Here is a 20,984-nt window from a genome sequence, read left to right on the forward strand (position 1 = left end):
GTCATTAATATATATCTTTTTGTTGTAATAAGTCCTTGCTGTTTTTGTACACATTCAGTACTTATGAACGACTTATTTATTTTTTTCTCACGACATCCTATATAGGACAATCATTAATGAGGTATTTGGGGTGTTCATGCTTACATGTATTCACAAAGAACTCATGTATATAAAGATCGTAAGTAAAAATATATTACTTTTAAAGGGAGTAATTTAAACGAAAATTGTAGTAGACTCAAATACAAACGCTTGGATATAAAAATCGTTAAATCCGAGATCATATGAAGCAGTTACGATGTCACAATAAAAACGAATATGTGAATATAAAGATCGTAAAAATCTGAGATCGTATGAAGAAGTTACGACGTTTAGAATACAAAACCTAAGCAACCAAGCAACTGAGGTTGTGATGGCCATAAACATGAACAACCCCGAACACTCAATTAATGATTGTCCCACGTAAAATTACGTGAAAAAAACCTAAAAAAAACGTTCAAAAAATATATTACCCCTTTAAGTTATTATTCCTTTCCTGTAACTAAGTATTTATAAAGTTCATATTTGCTTTTGGCGGTCTAAATTTTTTAGAACTATTTTTAGTATAACAGTTCAATGAAATATCAAAGTGCATAAATGGATAAACACTACCATATTGATAGAAGATGTAATTAATCAGCAACATTTTGCGAAATATGTCTAACTTCTCGAACAAGATTTTAGTTAAAATTACAATCTTTATTTAAACAATCAACATATGGACCGATCATGTAAAGTAATCAAAACAGAACTTGTGAAACGTATTAAAAAACATTTCGGAAAATACGTCGTCACGAACAAGATTTAATTCAAAGTTGGTTTTTGTATATGTGGATCGATAGCATATGACATTTTAGTGATTAACTCAAAATTTTATTCTAAATATTCTAATAGTATATACAACACGTTCACCATTCACCACAGTGCTTCAGTATTTGAATAATATTTTCTCGTTTTTGGTGCCTGAAAATTTGACCATGACCAGCTTACGTAACGCCCATAAATATTACGGTTGACTTATAGAGATCCATGAAGTTAATCTTTTCTGTATACATATCATCTCAATCAGTTCCATAATTACCAAACTGAAAAGATGGACATCTTCAGCAATGAAGACACTGAAAAATACGATCGAGCTGATGCACTGAAGGTCTTCGATGAAACGAAAGCAGGTGTAAAAGGATTAGTTGACGCAGGAGTTACGAAAATCCCCAGAATTTTCATCCGACCACATGATGAACTAGTTGAAGAGTTGAATAGCAGCAAGGTAAGCTTACAAATTCCTATTATCGATTTAACAGGCAGTGAAAAAGGTGATCGACGAAAGGAGATCGTTGAACAAATTCGAGTGGCTTCAGAAACATGGGGCTTCTTCCAAGTGATTAATCATGAAATCCCTAGAAGTTTGTTGGATGAAACGATCGATTGTATTCGGATGTTTCATGAACAAGAGAGTGAAATCAAGATGAAGTTTTATTCACGAGATCGAATGAACAACGTGAGATTTGATAGTAATCTTGACCTGTATCAATCTCGAGCTGCTAATTGGAGGGATACGTTGACTTTGTCGATGTTTATTTTAGATGATCTTAATCCCGATGAAGTTCCTTCAATTTGCAGGCATGGTTTTTCTTACCCTTTTATATATGGTTATGTTCTTTATTTTCCTAATTATAATCGGTTCTTTTTCTATCACCAAAGTTTAGAATCCAAGAATAAAATCTATCTTTAATTAGTGGACTCTTTTTTGAAAGGGTATAATATAAGCTAATTTTGTAGTTATTTTTAGTATTTAATTGGTACAAAAAATGACAACCAACTTTTATCAAAATTATTGAACATGAAAACTTTTGCAATTTTAAGACTTTTTTCCTGTGATATTAAACTTCTTAGCAAAATTAGAAATGGATTTATTTGGTGGAAAATAGATAAAAGCTTTCATATGTATATTATAATAATATTATTTTTTTGTTTAATTTTATTGCATAGTTTTAGTCCAATTGAGAATAGAGGTCACACATTAGTAAGTTGATTGTTTTGGGTTACATTTTATCATAGATTAGGCAATGGAAAACAATTTAACAACTTAACTGAAATTTTAACCGATTAAATGTGTTACAAATAACAAAAAAACATTAATTATAGAAAATATTACTTAAAATACATAAATTATAAATAAACTTTCTTAAATATCATTTTGAAAAAAAAGAAAAGACAAAGCGTTAATTATTATATGGTTTTATTTCAGAGAAACAATGCTTGAATACATAAAACACGTGACAAAATTTGGTGGTACTCTATTAGAGCTATTATCAGAAGCCCTCGGACTCCGGCCCAACCACCTCCAAGATTTGGAGTGTTGTCATGGCCGCACTTTCGTATGCCACTACTATCCGCCATGCCCAGAACCGGAGCTAACCCTCGGATCTAGCAAACACACCGATCCCTCGTTTCTCACTCTTCTCCTTCAAGATAATATTGGCGGCCTTCAAGTCCGCCACCATGACCAATGGACTGACGTTCCACCCCTTGCCGGAGGTTTCGTGGTCAATATCGGTGACTTTCTACAGGTTTTCTTCACCTTTCTAGTTCGCATGCATTGTATTTTGTTATTATTCCAGCAACTTCTCAGTTGATTCATATCTTCGTAGGCAATATGACATGTAAATCAAGTATAGAACAGACTAAATGGATCCCAAAACATGGGTGTCATATACATTTTTTTTTTGAATTACTCTTTTAGATTGTTTGGTGTAACGACTTCTTTTTTGCGTGTAGATTGTATCGAACGACAAGTTTAAAAGTGTTGATCATAGAGTGTTGGCTAACCACAATGGTCCACGGATTTCCATGGCATGTTTTTTCACCGGTGTTGCTGTTCCTCCGAAGATTTATGGACCAATCAAGGAGTTAACCTTACAATCTGATGGAAGTACACCTGTATATCAAGATTTCTTGGTAAGTGAGTACATGAACAAATTTTTTACAAAACCTATTGACAAATCCGGCCTTGACTACTTCAAGTTATGAATGATCGTGTACGGGACTCGTTGTTAAGAGGGTTTTCCTTTTATAATTTCATAAAGATTACAAATATTAGATAAGATAATTTCCCACGGTTGGCTATTAGATGGGGGAAATGTAGTGCTTTCTATATTATTTATATGATGTGTATTATATAACGTTTGAAAAAGAGTGTTATATTGAGAACATGTAAGTCCAACAATTTATAGAGTAAGTTACATATTTGGTCCAAACATTTGGTAACTTTGGTACAAACTTAGCGTTTGTTGCAAAGATGATTCCTATTTGAACCTAAATTGTCATCTTCGGTCCCTCACGCCAACTCTAAGTTTTTTTTACAGTTAAGAACCCTCATGTGCCATGCACATGACGGTATTTTTGGTCATTTCACAATGCAACATTCTACATCCCTTTTCATCCCTTTGTTTCTAACATAGTTTAGTAACTTAAGTAGACTCAAGTCCATTGATCCTGCCTAAATGGTGATCGTCCGACTTAAGTAGACTAAGGTTGTAGAACTCGCTACTCGGTACTTGCTCGGCTGACTACCGAGTAGCGAGTACTCGGATTCGGTAATTCATGTAGAAATGTTTTTAGAAAAGTTATATATATATGTCAAAATCATAAGTTAAAATCATAATTTGATTGAAATATATAACAAAATTAGGTACATGTGAATACATAAAAGCTGAATACACACAGTTGTCTCACTTCGTGAATAATTACTGAAAATTTAAGATATATATTTAGTAATAATCACATGTGTGTGTTAAATAATAAATCATTAAGTGTATTATATATATTAATCATGAAATTCTTGATTTTTTTCTCTTTTTATGACACTTTTGACCCTCTGACCGGTTTTGACCGAGTTGGCCGAGTTTGACTTTGCTGACCGAGTAAGACCGAGTACTACCGAGTAGGCCCGAGTTAGAGAGATGTTGTTCGAGTTTTGACCGAGGTTGACCGATTTTTGACCGAGTTTGACTTAATCCGAGTTTTTTTGCCGAGTTAACATAACTCGCCTCGGTGGAGGGCCGATTCCGAGTACTCGGCCGAGTAGGTCGAGTTTTGCAACACTGAAGTAGACACTACACATAAATTGTATCAGTTTAAATCATATCATGGTTATTGATTCAGTTGTAGAGTGTGAGAAGTAAATGCTACCAATTAGACGTGAATTGTATATATGGTTTGTACTCTTTGTTTTTGCCTTTGATTCTTTGATCTCACCCTTGATTCTTATTCCTTCGCTTTCATTATATATTGTCAACTATACTTTTATGATACCAACGTTTGTGATTTGATTGTCCGATAAATATTTATTTATTTAGTTGGGTTTTATTGGAGGCTATGAAAACATATTGAACACATCATGGTAGGATGTTCACCCCATCCTTAGGAAGAGGATACCTCAATAGTAGAGTAGACTATATTGATGTTACTAACATTAAGGACTTTACAATTGTTTGATCTTTTTAATATGATGATAGAACTTAATAATGATAAAAATATCATCGTTTCTCACCATTTCATGATGCCCCATATCGATGTGGATAGTAGAATTATATCCCTAGAGGATGATAAATATATAGTTTTTATGTCTTCGAGGTTGTTTGGTAGTTTCTGATTGATTTAAGGCCCGACTAAGTAAGACCCAACCTCTTATAAGATATTGTAAGAGGCATATTAGCAGCTACAAGACTAAATCAAAAGCTTTTATTTATGACATCAAACTATGTGAATTTGACCAAGTCAGACCTAACCTCTTCCCAACCTCTTACCAGACCCAGTAAGAGGCTTGTCGAACAACCCATAACTTTGTTGCTCAAAACAAGGAAATACATATGTAAACTAGAACATGGCATTTCCTTACCAATATTATCCCATGAAGATTATCTCATATATAAAAGGATCACTATTTGATGAAGAATAGAGCTTATGATGTTTCTAAATCCATTATTATATATAGGCAGTTTGGTCATAAATGGCAGATTGCTGGAAGCGTGTGTGGGTATTGGGAACGGGTTATGATGCACTACTAGAAAAACAGTCTTTTATGACGCTCATTGCGTGTCGTAAAAGGCTCAGACGACGTGCAAATGCGCGTCAAGGAAGGCGCTGTCATAAGTTGTAGACTTTCTTCACCTCCATATACAGTACTAACATGTAAATTCCCCTGTAAATCAGATTTATCATTACATTAATCAAATTAAGCCTTAAATCATGGTGAAATTAACATCATGTTACATGACACCCTATTAGTTAACAAACCGCTTATACCAAAAGTTAAATATCCAATGGGAGATTTACCTAAAGTTTCTGAATTGTTGATGTCAAAGTGTATAATATAATAGAGCAGTTGCACCATATTCACAATAGGTAAGTGATATATTGTCAATCTCTTGATCACATATAATTAGGCTTACCGGATGACCAATTAGTCGAGTCCAACATCTTAAAAATGATGTAAACTACTTGTCATCTGTCCACATTCACAACCTCATAACCAAACATGAATATTCTTTTTTATTTTTTATTTTTTTATTACTTAATGGAATTACGAAACTTAGATTACTTGTTTCCTTCCATAAACAATCTTCGAGATGAATAAGCACCAATTCAACATCTTTGGTCTTGTTAGCAGTAATCATAGCCAAATTCTCTTCCCGATCATCAATCATAGCATTAGCACCAAATTAAGCCTACATAAAACAAAAAAGTCAGCAACTAGGATACTTTTTTTGTCTTTTTTCTTTTTGAATTTCGTAAATAATTGATATGATCATATTAAATTTTACAAAAAGTACAAATTTGACTTGCCTGAAATGTTGATAAAACCCTAGTAAAAGAAGCAAGTTTTTTTTGCCCACCAGGCTTACCGCTATTATGTCATTCTGTCCAGACCATTTCTATTGATCCCTCATTCAATGATCTCTTTATTGGTACCACCCCTGAAGAAATTATTGATGTCTATGAGGTATAGATAGTTGGTTCCATAATCCTTTTGGCATGGATAAATATTTGGATGTTATATATGAAATGGAAATGCACCTTAGAAATACTAATACTGATACATGTGGTGTGTTGAAATGCTCAATTATAAACATGTTATTATATGTGAGAACTACAACCATCTTCTCACATACAATAACTTAAGTAATCTACCCCTGCCATGATTGGAGAATGTAATCCCACCAAACAGAGCTCCATTCAGAAAAAGAAAACATTACCAATATCGACACCGGGTACGGGTCCGACCCGTCTTTTTGTATTCACTCGGGCACCTTTATTCATCAAGATTGTACCTGACCATAAATCTGCCCGTCTTGAGATTCCCGAGATTACCCCTTTTGCATCATCAAGTTGTGTGATCTTTCTCCTTAGTAGATTGTAAACAAAAACCACACGTTGGAATAATTCATGATTGCTATCAGCTTGCAGAATTGTAACGATTTGAAGATGGACCAGAACCCCTTGTGATGGGAAAATTGAAACAAGACATCTTAATGGATTAATGGAGAAAACCTTGTTTTTCTCAATGGGACCAGAAGGAACTGAATATGTACCTAAACTGTCTTCCAACAATCTCAATCACACAAACACCCCTTTTTCAAATTTCGAAATCTCCCAAACATGCAATGATACATTCAGGTTTAGAGGTGCTTTGTTAATAACTTAATATAATAAGGCAAATAAGTAATTATGGATATGTTTGTTACACAATAAGAATTACCTCGAAAGCAAAAATATACTTCCCAATATGAAAACCTGCTGGAAAAGCATCTAGGGTGTGGACCTCTTCTTTAGTGTCAAATTTGAGTTCCTGAAAATAGACAAGTAAAGATTATAAAATATTTAAAAACCATGCATAAAACAATACATAACTGCACCAGAAATGTAAGAAAATATTTTCATGGTGTACCTGGTTAACTATTGATGCGTCTTTGATCCATAGGTGAAAACTTGCATGAGTTTTACCGATAAAGGAGGTGTGGTAGATGTAGATCCCAGTAAAGTGATCACTTTGACCTGTAAGCAAAAGCTATAGGATAAGTGACAAGCTAGAACCTAAATTCTAAATAGAAATCATTTATAAAATTCTATATTAGTGATTGAAATGTAGGAAAAAGAATCTGCGGTCTATAATTTGACAATTTTGAAACATGAAATGTAATGAAATAGGTCACCAAATGAATCAACACACCTTAAGTTTGTCTTGGCTGGTAAATGAAAGGACACTAGCTGGAAGTGATAAAATGAGAGGAACTAATTCCCTAAACGAAAAATAAAAAACAAAAATGTCAATAGATTCAAGAATAAATGTGTTAAGACTTAAGATAGAATGTTATTCACTTTCCTGTTTTGATCTAAGCAGTCTAAAGCATCAATTTGGTGATATAAATCCTTGCTATTGCCAGGGATTCCAATCCCAAGAAAAAATCTTGCCAAACCCAATATCTTGTCCCCTAGTATCTGCAAATATCAAATAAAAAGAATTATAAAATTTAAAATTATGAGCATAGGAAATACAAAAGGTGTCTAGAAACATAATAAGATTGTGTCATATATTAAAACTTCCGGAAGCGGAAGTGAAAGTTGTCAGCCCACGACCAACTGATGAGGTGGCTAAAACAGGACCTTGATGTTGATCATCAAAGAAATTGGCCCCATCATCTACAAAATTATATAAAAACAGGAAGCATGTATAAAAAATAATGATATCTCCCATGTTAGAATATAATTCATGCACTAACCATATTTATCTAAATTTTCAAATAGCTTCACAACATGCTTTTTCAGTGCCTTAATCTGCAAAAAGAAAAGGATAATTAGAACAGATAAGATCCTTAATGCAATAATATGTCCAGCAAACAAGAAAGTTAAGAAAAAGGCACAAGCAGCTGAAATTTGTCAAATTCTTCAATGTACAAATACAATTGTAAAAGTTTATAAAAATTTATAAATGCCACAACATTTTAAACCAAGGGAATAAACTTGGTATTAGCTTCAAGATTGGTTTGCACTTATGCAGAGTAGCAACAGTTGATATCAGATATAAAGCAGAATGTGAAATTAAATTACCAGATTGCCATCAAGTTTAGAATAAGTCAAAGTAATAATTCCAGAAAGTGTTTCAAGTGCTACTCCTGAGTCAAATAAGCTTATTAAGTCAGTGCCATATAAAATAAAACAACCCTTTATAGACTAACAGCAACCATATTACAACAGCCTGACAATAACAAAAAGTCTAAAATACATCTAATTTGATATATATATATATATATATATATATATATATATATATATATATATATATATATATATATATATATATAATTAAAATCATAAGAATCCATATTACATCTTTGGTTGCAGACAAGAAATGTATCATGGCTGATGCGATACGTTAAGTGGTCTACTAAAGCTTAAAATTTGGTTTAGACATTTTAACAAACACATAATGTGCACATTATGTTGATCAGAATACATGGCCTTTCAATTCTCACAGAACCAAAAAAATGAGAAATAAATACAGGAAAGGAAACCAAATGACATTTTCTAACAAAAACTAATCAATCATGAGGAACACAACGCAAGATGAAATAATGAAGTAGTATCGATGGAAGGGGGACGACGACGGCTTTTCGTGTCCAAACTTACATCTGGTATCGTTCCAATTTGGGAAAGCATGTGAAGGGTCTTCTTGAAAGATAATATTGCAAGGTACAGGGCAAAAGAACAATATTAAAATTACTAATGACAAGGGGAGACCTTCAAAGGATAAGATTGAGAAGATGGTTCAGGAAGCTGGGAAGTACGAGTCTAGAGATGAGGAGCCCAAGAAGAAGTTGGAGGTGAAGAATGCTTTAGAGAATTATATGTATAACATGAGGAACACAACGAAAGATGAGAAGCTTGGTGAGAAGTTGACTCCGGTTGATAAGAAGATTGAGGATGCGATTGATGAGGTGATTGTGTGGTTATATACAAATCAGTTGGTTGAGGGGGATGAGTTTAAGGATAAGATGAAGGAGCGTTTTCCCATTTTGAAACTTTTAGGTTAGAGGGAGATAGAGGGAGATAGAGAGAAAGTGAGGAGTAGAGAGAGGTATAAGATTGAATGAATAAATGTTGGAGGCGCTGCAGGTGGGTGAAGGCGGAGGCCCTAGGGCTTCTTGTTGCTAATTCAAAGATCAACATCGATGGTAGAAGGTGGAGGCATCAGTAGAGGGAACAAGTTAAAAAAAAAGAGGAGATCAAACCATTTAGTGTGAGGGTCGATTTGGAAGAAATCTCAAACCCTTAACCTTAAACATGATGTGAAACGATTGATCCATAATCTTCTTCGTCTCCGTTAATTCCTTGGGCTCACATAATCGGACGATGGTGGTAAATGAAGCATTCTTCGAGAAGGAAGGTGCATCGCTGCAGTTTGAGGCTAGAAGAGGCAACGACGATTGGAGGCAGTGGATGTGGGTGAGGGGTGGAGATGAGGAAGAAGAAGGTGGGGGTTTAAAAAATTTGGGATTTCAATTTCCCTCGGAGACGCGCGTTTCTTAAAAAAAATATAAAGTGACATTCACAGAGAACGCACAAGTGCCCTCCATGTTTTTTATATTTTTACATGAGACACTAATTTAAGGGCACACAATAATTCGTGACCTAAATCCATAAATTTTTTAAAGAGATGACACTTTTTTAACTTCACTCTTTTTAGCGTAACATAAATCAATGAGTGTCGTGGTTTGCGCGTCATAAAAGGCTCTTTTTCTAGTAGTGATGTAGGATTCACTAGTATATTAAACGGATGGTGAGAATGGTGTTAGTTGGTAAGTGGTTAGGATGATTGTGGTTCTTGTGATTATAGAGAATCTAACGGTTACATAGATTAAGTTAAGCAAATCTTTCCTTTTTAGTACTAGTGAGATATTTTAGGGCTGGCCTCCACAAACATTTTGATCTGAATTTTTCATGAAGATCCACTTCCCCCTCTTTTCTGAAGATACATGTTTCTGAGCTTGGAAAGAAGAGGTTCATAGATAAGTATGGTGACCGGTCAGAAATTCTAATGTGGGGTTTTCTTGACAAATTAAATTGATGGTTGGTAAAGCGCAAGAGCAGAAACGTAGAGTATTACAGGCACATAAATGACTTTTATTCGTGGACAAAGGTGGACCTCATTGAACTTGTCGATGCTCCATTTTCAAACACATCTAATGATCCACGAGGAACGGATTTCAAACTCTTCTTAGAAAATCAAGTAAAGAGGAAATTCGATGGAATGAAGACAGTCGAATCCTTCGTGAAAAGAGCCAAAGATGTTTTAGACCCTAAGACCAACAAGAGCTTCAAGATCGTGATGTGGCCTCCTACAACGTAGATGACACATATTCCTATTGCTAAGCATTTTTATGATGGATCTCTAGACAATATGGAATTTTGCGTTTATGATAAAGCTACAACCACTACAGTCATCAAATTTCCAACCGACATTTTCCGACTAGTTGAGGCAAGGGATCTTTTGCAATTTGGTGAACGTGACATTCATACTCTAGCTCGACATCAGATTGTGGTTAAGACTGAAATTCTAGAGTCTGCTGCTAAAGAATTCACAGGAACGGTCGCAAAGAGTATTAGCAAGAAAATGTGGTTGGGAGCAATGGGAAGGTCAGATGTGCTTACCATTGAGAAGGATTGAGCTTATGCTAGCCTCAAACCAAGAAGGAGACTGTTAGGTCATATTTTTGTTGTTTTGGGCTAGGCATTCATTTGTATGAGTCTTGTTAATCTTTATTTGGGTGTTTATAGGATTTACAGTTGAGTGAACCAAAAACAGGGTGTTTTCGGTTCAACTGGTGTTTGCAGTTACTAGTCTGTTTGCGGCTGTGAACTCGTTACGGTTCATGTTCCCTATAAATAGTGTCAGTGTTGTCAGAAGTAGTGTTTGGTTATGTGTTTGTGTGTGTGTCCATTGTATTAGACATTTGCGGTTCAATAGAAATGTGTGCAATTTGGATCATTCTTGCTTCTACTCCTTCTTGTTCTTATTGATTATTGCTTGTTCTTGTATTTGATCACTAGTTGGTTCCAGATTTGGGGACTTACAGGGTGTGAGGAAAAAAACATTCTTCATGTTAGTGCTATTACATCTCATTCGGTTGAAATGTTGGATCATAACCCAAATATGGAAGGATATTCTTATAAGTTTCTCATACCCAAATACACTGCTAACCGGAAATGTCTCGAAAATCCAGATCTATCAAATTCATGTATCACGATATTAGCTAATAGAAAATGTTAAAAAGATAAATTATAAATAAAGTTTATTTTACCTTGAAAGTGTATATAAACCCGCTTAGGATGTATGGAATTTTTTTGTTTAGTTTCTTTACTTTGACGGGATGAAAAAGTTCATAAACTTTGGTAATTACCATCTTTAGATTACCATACAACTGCTCCCATACTATCATGCCCTTAGGATATCTATGTTACCGCACAGTAAAACATTATTAACATCAAAATAATTACAAAGTATATATATATATATATATATATATATATATATATATATATATAGGGCTAGGTTATTTTGTTTCTTACATTTATTGTGTGCTAGAATGCACCAATAGGAATTTAGTAAATTAAATAATTATTTAATTAAATAAATATAGATATTAAATGATTTCCATAATTATATGTATATTAGATGATATCCATAATTATAATTCTCTTTTTATAGAAACTAATTAAATCCGTCATTAATGTCAGCAATAACATTCTTTCAGAATGAATTCGTATCTAGGTTTTTATATATGAGTTAATATTTTATTTCATGACTCAGTCACTTAAAATATAATAAAGTTGCATGAAATATGAAGAATGAGAGTGTATTCTACTAGAATACACTCTTATTCTACTGGAATACACTTTTATTTTTTCTAGATATGAATTCATTCTGAAAGAATATTATTGTTGACATTAATGACTAACTTAATTAGTTTCCATAAAAATAAGTTATAAGTATGGATAACATTTAATATACATATAATTAATACTAAATTCCTATTGGTGCATTCTAGCACACAATAGATGTGAAAAACATTTGAACCTACTTATATATATATATATATATATATATATATATATATATATATATATATATATATATATATATATATATATATATATATATATATATATGGCAAAGGAGATGATACATGTTAAGTCCTCAAAGTTGGATACCTACCCTAAGAACTACTCCTTCGTGTTAAGTCCTCAAATTCGGACCGCATCCTTGTCAGATAAATTATCAAGATAATTTTCAAATAATCTCTTTATATCTTCCAAACTTTCCGAGTCTCTTAGAACAACCATATGAAACACACATAATTGGAGGTCGTAAATAGAATCCAAAGCTGGGAAATACATACCAAAATGGAACTTGGTTTCAAGACAAAATTCCTTCATCCCAAACGTCAATTCGTAATCCTTGATCTCAAGAAACATTTTTTATACTTCAGTTCAAGGGTTTATGATGAGTTCCTTGCAAAAAAAACATAATTATACACCCACATGAATATGGAGCCACCTAACAAGGCATGTCTGTCGGAATGTAGCCATGTCAGTCGGTGCTTTAGCTTACCTAGAATATCGGCACAAATAGTAGGTTTGCACAACAAAGTAAGAGAAGTATCGAAGGAACCGTCATGTTAAATATTGAGCAAGTTAGTCAATTTCAAAAATAAATGTTGGATGGAACAACGTTCTTGATTGCTATAAACATTATAGACCGAGATGTTCTTCATATTCTAGACTATTCTTCATATTACAGATTGTTCTTTGCATTATGGAATACATTTGTTCATTTTGAGGAGTAAAAAAGGAGGATAAAGGTAAGGAACAAGACTTTATAATAGTTTTCTAAGAAACCAACAAGTCAATAATAAAAATTAAGTACTTTTCTAAGGCTTTGGATATGAATTAACATTCCATTCCAGACAATTTCTTAACATTTTGGACTATGGATTTTTTAGTTAATAATCTATAAAAGCACATAAACAAGTAAAAGAAGCAAGAACTAACCCGTAAAATCTTAATATCATCATGATCACGTGCCATTTTTTACTTTTCCAAATATGTCATGTGTAGTATGTATCTAAGTGTATTTCAGAATTACATTAAGTATGTAGCCAATTATTACACACTTGGTTCATAACGGATCGAGCCGTAATTGTCACATCCCCAAACCGGAACGACGGAAACGTTCGGGGGCGGATGACTTCATGTGGTAACGTAACAAATGAATACATAGTAAAGAAAGCAATATAACCATCATATATATAATTGAAAGTTTACATTGTTAAAAGATACTTGTTCAAAACCATGTGACAACCCAAAAATTTCCGTTAGTTTTAACGTCTAAATTAATTACATCAAAAATTAGCCAAATTTATCCCGAAAATATTTTTGACCGGATTTAAACCCGTTGGAATATTCTAATTAATATTCGTCAAGCGAAAATAAAAACATGTAAATTATCTTTCCATTTATTTGGAAAAAGTTTATTTTTATTTACGGCTATTTAACCAGGTAAAATTTTAAATCTCGTTAAACATAAGTATCGGGTAGTCGTATACCGGGTACAACACCCAAGACCTATATAAGGGTGGGTGGACACACCTTAGAAGCCTTTTCCCAACTTAGACTCTCTCTCTCTCTACTTTGTCTCTCTACAAACGGGTTTTGGTCAAAAATCGCCCCTCCGAGCCTCAAATCGGTAAGTAAACCTTCCTAGCTTGTTATCTAACTTATCTAGCTTGCAAATTTGTGACTTAATCATCCAAAAACCCCAAGAACATGAGTTTACGGTCTTGGGAGCCTCCCAAAACCGTAAACCCCTTTGGAAGTGGGTTTGATGCCCAAAAACCCTCCCAAACACTTCTCATGCTTAGCAATGGCTTAGAGGCTTACACGAAAGGAATTAGAACACCAAAATCGGACCAAATGGGGAGTAAACATGAGTTTACGGTCTAAGAACATCCTTAGACCATAAACCCTTCATAAGCCCTAGAATTGAACCTAGCCTAGTTCCACAAGTGTTATAAGACCTTAATGCATCAAAGAACACACCATCCATGATTTTATGGCCGTAAACTCATAAGGATAAGGTATTAGGGCCGTAAACTCTATAAAGAGTTTACTCTTGAAGTGTAAACTCCCTATCTAGGCCATACACACCCTTAGATGTTAACCGGGACACTCCTAGCACTTAACCAAAGTGTTTTCCACATTTTAGGATGCGTATACGTGTTTAATTAGTATTATATTTACTAATTGTATGTAAACATATGTCATCATATGTTAATAGGTCACTAAGTGTGTTCAAGTCTTTACTTGACACCGAGCACCCAACCGGCACTTTCGTTCGATCCGCTTACAACAGGTGAGTTCATACCCCTGAATTAACCTTTTAAATGCTTTTATGGGGGGGGGGGGGGAATACAAGTTAAAGCATGCCAGTTATCATATCAATCACATGTGATTGATAACCCGCATGCACAAGGATTTAATACACTGTCAACTGTTTTACAAAGTATGATACTGTAAATGGTTTTCTAAAACGTCTTTACTTGTTCAAAGCTTTTCTCAAATTGTCTCTCGCGCTGCATGTTTTATTTCAAATTCCGTTACAGAAGCATTTTAAATAAAGGTTTTCTTTATTTATATTGTTTTATCAAAGTTATAATCAAAACTTGTTTATGAAAGATTTTCAAGGGTTTCTAAAGGTTTTCAAACTTATTTTACAAAAGAATACCAAGTCATGATTTTCTTAAGTATAAAGGTTTTCCAAAGTTTTCATCAAAGTTTTCTTCCATGTTTTTATACTCCTACTTTGTTAGATACTACTGCTTCGTTATACTTCTACTTAGTTAATGCTCCTACTTAGTTAAATGCTACTACTTTGTTAACCCTTTTACTTCGTGATACGCTTCTACTTATTAACGCTTCTACTTCGTGATACGCTTCTACTTATTAACGCTTCCACTTCGTGATACGCTTCTACTTGTTAACGCTTCTACTTCGTGAAACACTTCTACTTCGTTAAACACTTCAACTTCGTTAAATGTTTCTACTTAGTTAAATGTATTCCTGTACTTGTATAGTTATATAAATAATGTTTAAAGGACTTAGGAAGGCTAATTCGCCCTATTTCCTTTTCCTCGTTGGGATGTGGTCTGGTGGGATCGGATATTCGTCCAAAGGTCATTTGATCATTAATTATATATTATGTATACATGTATAGACATATAGGTTTACATCGATCGGTTCATATATGAGTATCTACTGCTAGTCCAACACTTACATCAGAATTCATTGTTCGAGATACATCTTCAAGACACGGATCTCCCCGTCGTCGAGTTGGTAACCAGAGTCTCTTGTAGGGAGAGCGGACATTGTGTGTATAGATCTATACGGGATTGACACCCCCGCACCCTGACTGCTAGCTACAGTCCACGACCTACCAAGCCAAGGGGTGACAAATGTCATACTTACACCGAAGCTTGCAGGGCGTCAAGTACTCTAGTGTCGATTAGTATGGTTACGAGTATCTCCATGCTTACCTTATAATTCATGGCCTTAAGGTAACGATGTTTAACACTGTACGCTGGAAACACACTCTTAGAATTACTCTTTGTTTTAGACCTTGCTAGACGTATCATTCAATTGATACTGTCTGGGGTCTGCGTTTCTTTGTTTTAGACCTTGCTAGACGTATCATTCAATTGATACTGTCTGGGGTCTTTGTTCACTGTTTTATACCTTGCTAGCCATATCGTACATTTGATACCGTCTAGGGTCTATGTCTCCTTTCGTTAGACTGAGCCAGGCGTGTCGTTCATTCGATACTCTCCTGGAGTCTATGATTTCTTTGCCTTAGTCAGCAGCATTTCCTGCTGAGGCACATGTTATTTTCCCTAATGTTTTTACTTGTGATATCCTTCTACTTCCTTCAAAATCAAATTTCGTAGTTTGGTAATGATAGTATTTCAAGGAAAATTACTCTTTAAAACATAACTCTGTCGGGTCTTGGTAGAAGACTGCTTTTATTTAGAAAATATAGGATTTTATGGAAAAGACTCTAATACACCGTTGATTCTAAACTACTACTTTTATAAAGTTATTTTGAATAAAATGCTTGCTTACACAAATGACACTAAATGCTTATGAACTTACTAGCATTTATAAAAATGCTGATACTCGCTTTCAAAATAACTTGTATTCTCAGGTCAGCAATAGACAGGTACATTCCAGGAGCTTTTGGTGAAGACGGTTTAGTACTAAGCTGCACCTATATTATTACTTGTATTACTTTGATGTTTCTATGTAATGTAAACTATGTAAAACTATTACTATTAATGCAATGGTTGTTGTACTTTGATTACTATACTGCATATATTGTGATACTTGACATGATGTCATCCACCCCAGAACGTTTCCGCCGTTCCGGTTTTGGGGTGTGACAAACCAATTACAATATAATGCCAAAATATGAATTTAAACAGGTGCCACAACGTCCCTTCTTCAAAAGCTGTTTGTTACCTGTAATTACTGAATCCCTGGGACATACAAGCAGTTTTGAAAGAGTAGATCAGCATTTAAGTTGGTGAGTTTCATAAGTATTAAATGACAACGTTTGTATGAAATGAAATGTTTTGTTTTTGTTTGTTTGTTCCTAGTTAATCCCATATTTTCTACTAGCATAAATGTAGCCTTCTGTCAAGACCAATGTTTGTTTCTTAGAAATTTTATGTACGTATAAAATTTCCAATACGTCTGAAAAACCCCGTAAATCAATGTATTTTTAATACTCCATGTGAGTTTTATAACCATGTTATTGACTAGAAATGTCTATACACAACGTTCTTCAGGCGTTGGAATGTTCTAACGTTTGTCACCCCAAATGGTGTACTGTAGCTAACAGTCAGGGTGTGGGGTTGTCAATCCCGTATAGATCTATACACAAACACCATGCTCCCCCTCCAAGGGATTCTGGTATATAGTACAGGACTTGAAATGTGTACTCGAACATACGTGAAGTTAATGTCTCACAAAACTTAGTATAAAACAGATTTACGTGTGAAAATGTTCGTTTGTTCTTGTATGTGAAAGTAACTTCTTGAAATAGTGTTTCTAGTATGTAAAAGTTCGTGATGTTCTCGTAAAACTATACCTATTATAGTTTTCTAAAAGTGTGTCTTGTTTGTATAGTAATCTTTAGTGAAATGCTCACTTCTTATGAAAAGTATAATTTTTGTAGTGTCTAAGATGGACACATATACATACAGTATAAGAAGAGTGTTTGATTTATACATATATAACAACATTTTTCATTTCAAAAGATATGATGTTATCGTGATATATTTTGCATACGAAAGTTTCCCTATAATAGTTATAAATCACATATGATTCCGTTGATAAAAAGTGTATAATGAAACTTTATATAACACACGATAATAATCGTGTGTTTTACTTGTATTTTCCCCCTTAAAAGCATATAAAAGCATTTATAAAACATTTAAAAGTGTGGATTATAAGGGTATGAACTCACTTGAAAGATCGAAAAAGGCGAGATGAAAAACGAGCAGAATTTCGACTCGAGAAAGCGGATTTTCTCGGGATTCTCGGGAATCTCGGGAGCACAAACGACCTTCGAGACTTGAGCAAGGAAACCGGGGCTTCGGGTTAGCACGGACACGGAAAACGAGGCAAGAACGCAAGAAATTTGTGAGAAATTTAGCCCTTTCTTTGGAACCCTCGCATCCCCTTTATAGGGGTTGGGAACCGCCTCGGTACGTTGGGCGTATGCGTGACCGCCTCCTCGACTGCCTCGGAGCTTCGGATGGGACGGGGCATAGCCTCTCATAGGGGCGACGTGGACGATCCGAGGCCTAGTCCTCGAGTACATTGGGCGTACGAGCGTACGATGGGCGTAACTCGGATCGACTTGGTGACTCCTCCTTCAGATAATGCCGAGATTAAATAATAAAATTTATATTTTATTGATTTAATAAACTTCAAAAATTCATATCTTCTTCATACGAACTCCGTTTTCGACGTTCTTTATATCCACGCGTAGGTGAGACTATGCTCTACAACTTTCGTTTAGAATCCGTCGGCAAATTTTGAAATTATTTTTATTATTTATTTTTAAAAGGTCGCGGTAAGAAAATTTCGTTAGAAATTCATAACTTCATTATCTGACGTCTGTTTTTGCCAGACTTTTTACCATTGAAAAACCATTGTCTAGACCTTCGATTCTCATTTAGGTCATTCCGGCCAAAAGTCGCTCGATCTCCGGTTCGAGTTTTTAGCTGACTGTCGCTAAGCCGGACTTGGAAAAATCATAACTTCCTTATACGAAGTCAGATTTGGGCGATCTTTTTACGTACGATCACGGTTTAATGTCATCTAACATAGTAGGTAAATAAATTTGAGATTTTTGGACATTTTATTTTCAAAGTTAATTTCACTATATTAAAAGTGGTTACAATACTTGACTTTTTAGGTCATTTACATAGAGTTGAAATATCCGGTTGTCACATCATCCCCACGTTAGAGGGAATTACGTCCCGAAATTTAAAGTAAGAAAGATACTTGTGAATCAGAGAAAAAGATGAGGATACTTTTGTTTCATCTGATCTTCGCGTTCCCATGTGAATTCAGGTCCTCGCTTGGCGTTCCAGCGAACCTTCACGATGGGTATGCGACTTTGTTTCGTTTGTTTGACCTCTTGGTCCATGATTTCTACCGGTTCTTCCACAAAGTTGAGGCTCTTGTTGAGCTCGATCTCGTCGAGTGGAATAACAAGAGTCTCATCGGACAGATACTTTTTCAAGTTCGAGACGTGGAAGGTTGGATGTATGTTACTAAGTTCACGAGGTAGATTAAGCTTGTAAGCTAAAGGGCCGATCCTGGAGAGAATCTCGAAGGGCCCTACGTATCTTGGGTTTAGCTTTCCACGCTTTCCAAAGCGTATTAAGCCTTTCCACGGTGAGACCTTCAATAGAACACAATCTCCTACCTAGAATTCCAAAGGTTTCCTCCTTTGGTCAGCGTAGCTTTTCTGTCGGTCTCTAGAGGCTTTCAACCGTTCCCGAATCTGAACGATCTTCTCTGTCGTTTTCCGTATGATTTCCGGACCGGTGAGAGTGCTTTTAGGAACTCGTCCTTTAGCTAACTGGGTGTCGCCAACTTCAGTCCAGCACAGAGGGGACCTGCACTTACGACCATAGAGGGCTTCAAGGAGCAGCCTTTATGCTCGTATGATAACTATTGTTGTATGAAAATTCAACAAGGGATAAATGGATATCCCATACCTTTCCAAAGTCAATCACACAAGCTCTCAGCATATCTTCTAAGGTTTGTATCGTTCTCTCACATTGCCCGTCTGTTTGTGGATGGTAGGCTTTACTCATGTCTAGCCTTGTCCCCAGGGAACTTTGTAGTGACTGCCAGAACCTTGAAGTGAATCTACTATCTCTATCGGAGATAATCAATATGCGACTCACAATTGACTCCATCTAAGAACAATTTCAGTCAAATTCAAAGTCGACTTAAGCATACACATCGATTTTGACTTTCCTTTTTTCTTTTCATTCATCAGTCATATCTGTTCTTGAATCGTTCATTATCATCATCAAATCTTAATCAAAATCAAAATCGATTTTGAGTTAATCAAAAGTCGATAAATAGACATCAGTCATAAGAACTAGTCAAAATCGAACAATCATCAAATACAAATTTGAATCAAATACAACTTGCATTCTATCGATGATCAACAAAATAAAAGTCGATTCTGAACTCGATAGTCTACAAACCAACCGATCGAAAAAAAATCATATGAACTCGTTTGACAAGAAAGATCGAATAGATGAACAAAAGACGTGTAGTAGACTTGAATTCGATGAATAGTACAAGGCTTGTAAAATTGGATCACAAACAGAATTCAATGAAAAAAAACATATGTCTTGATTCTTTTTTACACTGGGCCTAATATTTCAAAGATGAACAGTGGCAAATCATATAGTTGGGCTCAAAACAAAAGAATTAATGGTTTGGGTTTAATGTGGATCAATGAACAATAAGATTCGTGATTTTGGTTGCTTGATCTAATAAAAAAAATATTGGATCACACAAAGGGTTTTTTCAAGAAAAAATTGATCCAATGATTCAAATCGATCAAAATTCAAAAACACAATGCACGATTTAATGATTATGAGAGATCATAGAGAGAGACTCACCAAAATTGATCAAACTGCGACAAAAATTGCCAAACCGAGAATCGTTCTTCAAATATCACCTTGATCTTGAAGACCCGCTCTGATACCAATTATAGTGACAAAGAACATGGTTTGGCATTCGGAATTAAAGTTTGCACAATTGAACATGGTGATTTGGGTGCTAAAAGATATATTCGATCATAGTAAATGAGTACAAAAATGGATCTAGTCTAGAGCTTCATAAATATCTCACTCACTAATCACTATGACTACATCTCTCAAGCACACCTCTACAAGTGGACAAACCCACCTTATATAGAGGTGTTTATATGTCTCTCTCTGACTCTAACTAACAAATGGGTCTAAAGGCTAATGCACCACATGCAAGTGGGTTTTACAAAAGTCAAACATTTACAAAGTCATAAATAAAGAACTTTGCACTCTAACACATTTGAATAAAGCTAATTGAAAACAAAAACCAATGGCTCTGATACCACTGTTGGGATTTAAGCTGTCACACCCCAAAACCGGAATGGCGGAAACATTCTGGGGTGGATGACATCATGTCAAGTATCACAACATATGCAGTATATTAATCAAAGTACAACAACCATTGCAGTAATAGTAATAGTTTTACAT

At 34.8% G+C, this 20,984-nt stretch overlaps 1 protein-coding gene across 1 annotated transcript; it reads left to right on the forward strand.

Moving 5' to 3' along the window:
• The first annotated feature begins 1,065 nt into the window (after positions 1-1,065).
• Positions 1,066-3,274, forward strand: LOC111897227 (1-aminocyclopropane-1-carboxylate oxidase homolog 1). Its single transcript, XM_023893187.2, has 3 exons — positions 1,066-1,656; positions 2,285-2,606; positions 2,815-3,274. Exons 1-3 carry the CDS (start codon positions 1,130-1,132, stop codon positions 3,064-3,066), a joined length of 1,101 nt encoding a protein of 366 aa, XP_023748955.1. The 5' UTR covers positions 1,066-1,129; the 3' UTR covers positions 3,067-3,274.
• The last annotated feature ends 17,710 nt before the right edge of the window (positions 3,275-20,984 follow it).

This window comes from Lactuca sativa, chromosome 5 (assembly GCF_002870075.4).
Source record: "Lactuca sativa cultivar Salinas chromosome 5, Lsat_Salinas_v11, whole genome shotgun sequence".
In the NCBI taxonomy this organism is placed as follows: Eukaryota; Viridiplantae; Streptophyta; class Magnoliopsida; order Asterales; family Asteraceae; genus Lactuca; species Lactuca sativa.